The 6000-nt window shown below is 30.4% G+C and overlaps 1 protein-coding gene across 1 annotated transcript; it reads left to right on the top strand.

Moving 5' to 3' along the window:
• The first annotated feature begins 532 nt into the window (after window positions 1-532).
• On the top strand, window positions 533-2325 carry LOC130933209 (protein EMBRYO DEFECTIVE 514-like). The gene is made up of 2 exons (XM_057862756.1): window positions 533-977; window positions 1840-2325. Exons 1-2 carry the CDS (start codon window positions 633-635, stop codon window positions 2167-2169), a joined length of 675 nt encoding a protein of 224 aa, XP_057718739.1. The 5' UTR covers window positions 533-632; the 3' UTR covers window positions 2170-2325.
• The last annotated feature ends 3675 nt before the right edge of the window (window positions 2326-6000 follow it).

Raw genomic sequence — 6000 nt, 5'->3', positions numbered from 1 at the left:
CACCTTATTGAACATAAACCCTTCAAATTCAGATTCATTCGTTCATTAGTGTATTTTTCAACATGGATAACAAGTGTTATTAGAATTCTTATTGGAGTTAAAGATATCGCTCTTAACATCAATAATACACTATTATATTTATTAAAAAAACTAACTTAGATTTTGTTTAATGCATATGCCCTTATGACTTGAAAGAAACAAAATTGAAAATCACATCATCAGTAAAATAAAACAGTAACTAATAGTCTCATAAGCTTTGAATCAAGGCATTTTTTCGGCTGGATCAATTTTAGGGTATGGAGGTGGAATGAGTTTGAAAATCATGATTTTTCTATAAGTGAAAAAGATGAGAGAAAGAAAACAAGAAAAAGAAAAAGATAAATTATTAAAATAATATTATCTTTTAAATTTTTATTTTTTAATTTTTATTTAAATTAATCATTTTTAATAATTTTAATATTAACCGTCCTTCTTATTAATTAAGTTTTATTAATGGTCTTTACAATAATTTTCCCTATAAAAAGGGAGTGGTGCTTCCACTCTCTGTTGCAGTTACCACATTTGAGTCCTGTCACAATTTTGAATCGATTTAGGGTTTTAACTCTTAATTTGCTTTCAGAATCGTAACGCAAATGGCAGAAGGCACCGCACCGGAACCCGTCGATCCCAACGCCGCAGCTGTCGACATGGAGCTCGAGAAGGACGACAACGTCGCCGACCCGAACCAGAAGCGACCAAGAGAGGATGCCCAACAACAAGAGGAAGCGAAGGAGGACGACGTTGTCGCTCCGAAGAAGCAGAAGGTGGAGGCTGAGGAGAAGTCCGTAGAGGAACAACGCTTGGAGAAGATTGACGAACCCAAAGGATCAGAAGAAGCCGTGAAGTTGGGGCCCAAGAGCTTCCAGTCTTCCTCTGACATGTTCAATTACTTCTACAAATTCCTTCATCTTTGGCCTCACCATCTCAACATCAACAAGGTATGCCCAAAACAAAATAGAATATGTGATTCATTTTATTTATGATTAGTTAGAATCTGTGAATGATATCGATTGAGTTCTGCTAATATTTGGAGCAAAATTTAGGCGAAGTTTCGCAGGTTGTTGCAGATCATAATTTTCTCAAGGGAGGGTCCAGCGGTTAAAAAATATTGTACATCTCACTCTGAGCACTGAAAGAACTTTTCCCAAATTTGATTCTCTTTTCAAAGTATTTTATACACCTTCATTAACTGATTGATTACCCATGTTATATCCAATTTATGTTTATAATTTGTGGACATTCCTGAACTCTTCAATTTTCACTTGGATTTTCGAATCTTTCTGTTAAGTCATTAAAGATTCAATCCCGCAACGTTACCATCAGTATTTCTGCCAACTTTTGCCAATTTTTATTTATGACTGTGTTTAATGAAAGTGTCTTTGTGGATGTGTCTTTTTTATGACTATGTTTAACAGAAGTGTTTTTATAGATATATTTTCTGGATGTGTCTCTTTATATATGTGTTTAAAATATAATAATTAATTATTGTTGACAATAAATTGGCAGATAATATGTTGGTACTCTATATTTTTTTCTTAAAGATTTAGGAGGGGCGAGCAGCCTTACCTATTCATTAGAAGAACCAGTTGTTTCAATGCATGCATTCTAGATTTGATATTCAGTGCGATGGTTTTGACAACAGAGTTTCACTGTATATTTGCATTAAGTTATTGAATTATTGAACTTTATGAAGATTTTTTGCCACCATATGTTTAAATTGGTGTTTGAAATTTATCCAGATTCTGAATTCTGAAGGTGTATATGTTACTAAATCATTAGTGACTTTCTTGTATGCATCAGTATGAACATCTTGTGTTGTTGGAGTTGCTTAAGAAAGGGCATGCCGAGTCCGACAGGAAGATTGGTGTAGGGATCCGCGGCTTTCAAGTCCGCAATCATCCAATCTACAAGAGCAGGTGCTTCTTCCTCATCAGGGAGGACAACACTGTTGAAGATTTCAGCTTCCGGAAGTGCGTTGATCATATTCTTCCATTGCCAGAAGAGATGCAAATAAAATCTAATCAGAACAAAGCATTAGGCGGCAGTGGTGGAGGAAGGCCTCATCGCGGAGGAAAAGGTGGCAGAGGGAGAGGTGGAAAAGGAGGAAAAGGAGGAAAGTGGAGACAATAGAGCATAAAATAGTTCTCTAGTAGGGGTGTCGGTCTCTGTTTTGTTGAAATCTAAGTTAATTTTATGTATGCATGACCAGTTAATTATTGTATTATTTTTGCTTTAATATCATATTAAACTCTTAAAACATTTTCAAGAATGTGACCGACTAAAAAAATCTGTTTTAAGAATTCATTTTTAGAATAAAAAATTTGTCCATTCAAAAACTAGCTAATTTTTATTGAAGTTAACTAAACTTGCCTCAACAAGTTTTTTAATGATATTTCATAAGGTCATTTAACAAATAAAAAATATATTGAAGAAAAAACAGTGCTCATGCTGAGTCTTAGATCTTAGACAATGACAAGTTTAAGGCAAATTATATATGAAACGATAGGTTACACAATTGTTATATACGAGAACACAAATTTTATGTCTGATAAGAAACTTGCAAATTTTATATTGGAAAGAAGTTCATTCAAATGATATGATTTTGATTTATTTTTCAATATTTTAGTTATTGATTTCGTGTATTTGAATTTGAATATTGAAATTTTAATTTTATATGAAATCAACTTTCTTATGAAAACTAAAGTACTAAAATTATCTAAAACTAATTAATACACCAGCAAATTTATTCATACAAAATAAAAATTCAATGTTTTAAAAGAACTATCTACAAAATGTAATAATATTGTTGACAAAATTATCCAAATTTTGTGTTGATTTTCCATACGAATTAGGATTTATAGATACATTAATTTGCTTAGTTTTTACTTTTACTTTTTGCATAAATAATTTTGTACATAATATAAAGATTTTCAACCATACTATATGAACATCTGTCACTTGTATCGAAATATAGAATGACATCATATTTATATTTATAAACAAATTTCATAATCAATATATTTAAATTTGATTCACATTGTAATTAAATTTTATAAATAATATAATTAAACTAAATTTATATTTATAGTCAAGATACGAATAAAATACAAAAATTTATTGGTGAATAAATTTTATATTCATAAAAAATTGAATATTTTATTATGGAAAAGCTTGATTACTCAATTACAAAAAAAGTTGATTATTATGTTGTGAAAATGATTATTTTGAAGGTCATATTACATGTTTAATGCATATATATATATATATATATATATATATATATATATATTATATGATGATTAATTTTTAATATTTATAAAAATATTATATATAAACTAAAAATAAATGAATAAATTAATTATTATTTATGTGTATTTATACATTTGAATTCAAATATATTTTCAACTGAACAATTAGCATCATCAATCTTACATTGGACGAATAATTAAATTTGTCTATATTATTATAATAAAAAATAATCCATAATCATAATATACATTATTAAAGGGTACACCTTCATGTTGAATATGTGACAAAACGAAAATAGATATAAACTGGTCATACATGTATGCATGTTTATTGATAGATGGATTATATAAGATGAAAGTGATAAAGATTGTCTCTTATAACGAAGTTTGTCCCGCATATCACTAGGAAGATCCGAATCTTTACAAAAGGCTTTATAAAGCTTTCTCTCAATTCATATTTAGTCGCGAGCAATCTACGTTTGTGATCTCGTATATTTTGCTTCTCCGACACGAATCTCTTACTCAGAATTTCCCTCATCTTTTTACAAAAAGTCCACTTATTATTACCCAATTCATTAGAAGCTGCTCATCTGGTCCTTACTTTCCTCTGCCTTCTGTAGGCGAAGGATATTTACAAATTTGATTAATTAATATTATTAATATTATTAATATTATTATTAATATTAATAAATAATTACTAACCGTTTTGTATCATTTGGTTGAAGAGACACAATCTTTTAAAAATTGTATATATTCAAAATATTGTGTCTATTGACTAAAGGGACACAACTTTTTAAGAGTAGTATATGTTTAAAACATTGTATCTATTGACAATAGAAATGACACAACTATTTGTATACGTAACTAATCATAATTGCTACGTGCAATATGTATAAATAAGTCATTGTCCACTATTTCAGATATGAAGTACTAAGCGTATAATTTACACTACTATTAAGAGATTTTCTTTGTTCAAGAGAGTTGAGAATTTCTTACTATTGCTAATTAAGAAATTCTTAGGTTTCATTGTATCCTGGGAGAGTATTGTCATCAACCCTATAGCAACTAAGTGTGGGGACAAATATCTCTCTAAAGAAAGCGATCTAATCGTGTCTTGAAACCACTACACAAATATAAGATTTTGTCATCTTACCATCTTCATAAACCCAACAATTTTAGGGAGATACTTCTTGAAGATGGCACAAGATCAAAACACTACGTTCAAGGTCATGAATCAAGAGTTTGTCAAATTAGATCGCTTTGATGGAACGAACTTCAACCGTTGGAAAGACAAGATGATGTTTCTTTTTTCAGTTCTCAATCTTGCATATGTGATTGACCCAAAGACTACACCAATTGCCGATGCCGCTGAAAATTCCACACCGGAAGAGAAAGAAAAGATTGTTCAATTAAAAAAGAAACGTGATGAAGATACTTTTGCATGTCGAGGTCATATTCTCAATACTTTATCCGACCGACTCTATGATCTCTACATGTCAATTCAATCACCATTAGAGATTTGGAAATCTTTGGAAGAAAAGTACAATACCGAACGACAAGGAACAGATAAGTTTATTATGATGAAATATTTTGAATTTATTATGAATGATACTATGCCTGTCATGGATCAAATTCATGAATTACAAATCCTTGTAAGTAGACTTCGTGATCTACAAGTGGTGATCCCTGAATCATTACAAGTTGGAGCAATTATTTCAAAATTGCCTTCATCTTGGAATGGTTATAGGAAGAAACTTTTACATCTTGGTGAGAACTTCACAATTGAGAAATTACTAAGGCATATATGTATAGAGGAGGAAACTCGAAAACGTGATGCTGTGTATCTTTCTCAAAGTTCTAAAGTGAATCATATTGGTGAAAACAACACCAATAAGAAGAAAAGAAAGTTCTCTAAAGATTCAAAGCAAGATAAGAAGAGACAAAGAGAGTGTTATTATTGTCACAAGAAAGGACACTATATCAAAGAATGTAGACTTCTGAAAAGGGAAGCACCAAAGACCAACTTAGTGGAAGAGAAGGATCTAATTGCTATGGTTGTAGAAAAAGTACAAAACATGCATATTGGCATGGTTACAGAAGTCAACATAGCAACACAAGGAAAATCACTTGAGTGGTGGTTAGATTCTGGGGCTATTATTCACGTTTGCAATGATCGCAACCAATTCAAAACATATGAAGAAGTGAACAATAGAGAAGTCTTGATGGGCAATGACAACTCAGCCAAAGTTTGTGGTCAAGAAAATGTGGAATTAAATTTTACATCTGGAAAGAAATTAAGTTTAATAAATGTACTTCATGTTCCAGATTTGAGAAAAAATTTAGTTTCTGTTAGTCTCTTGTGTAAGAAAGGATTCAAAGTTGTTATGAAATCCGATAAAGTGATCTTGCTTAAGAATGATGTATTCATAGGAAAAGGATATTGTACTGAAGGCATGTTTAAACTTAGTATTAATAAAGTGAATGTTTCCTTGTATGTTGTTGATTCTTGTGATTTATGGCATAGTAGATTAGCACACTTAAATTACAAATCAATTGAATATATGCAAAAGAATAACTATATTGATCTTAGCAACAAGGATTTTAGTAAGAAATGTGATATTTGCATACAATCTAAAATTACTAAGAAACCTTTTCCTAAGGTTGAAAGAAATACACATTTATTAGAATTGATTCATAGTGATATTTGTGAGCT

This window comes from Arachis stenosperma, chromosome 6 (assembly GCF_014773155.1).
Source record: "Arachis stenosperma cultivar V10309 chromosome 6, arast.V10309.gnm1.PFL2, whole genome shotgun sequence".
NCBI lineage: Eukaryota > Viridiplantae > Streptophyta > Magnoliopsida > Fabales > Fabaceae > Arachis > Arachis stenosperma.
This window is presented reverse-complemented; position numbering and strand designations above follow the sequence as displayed.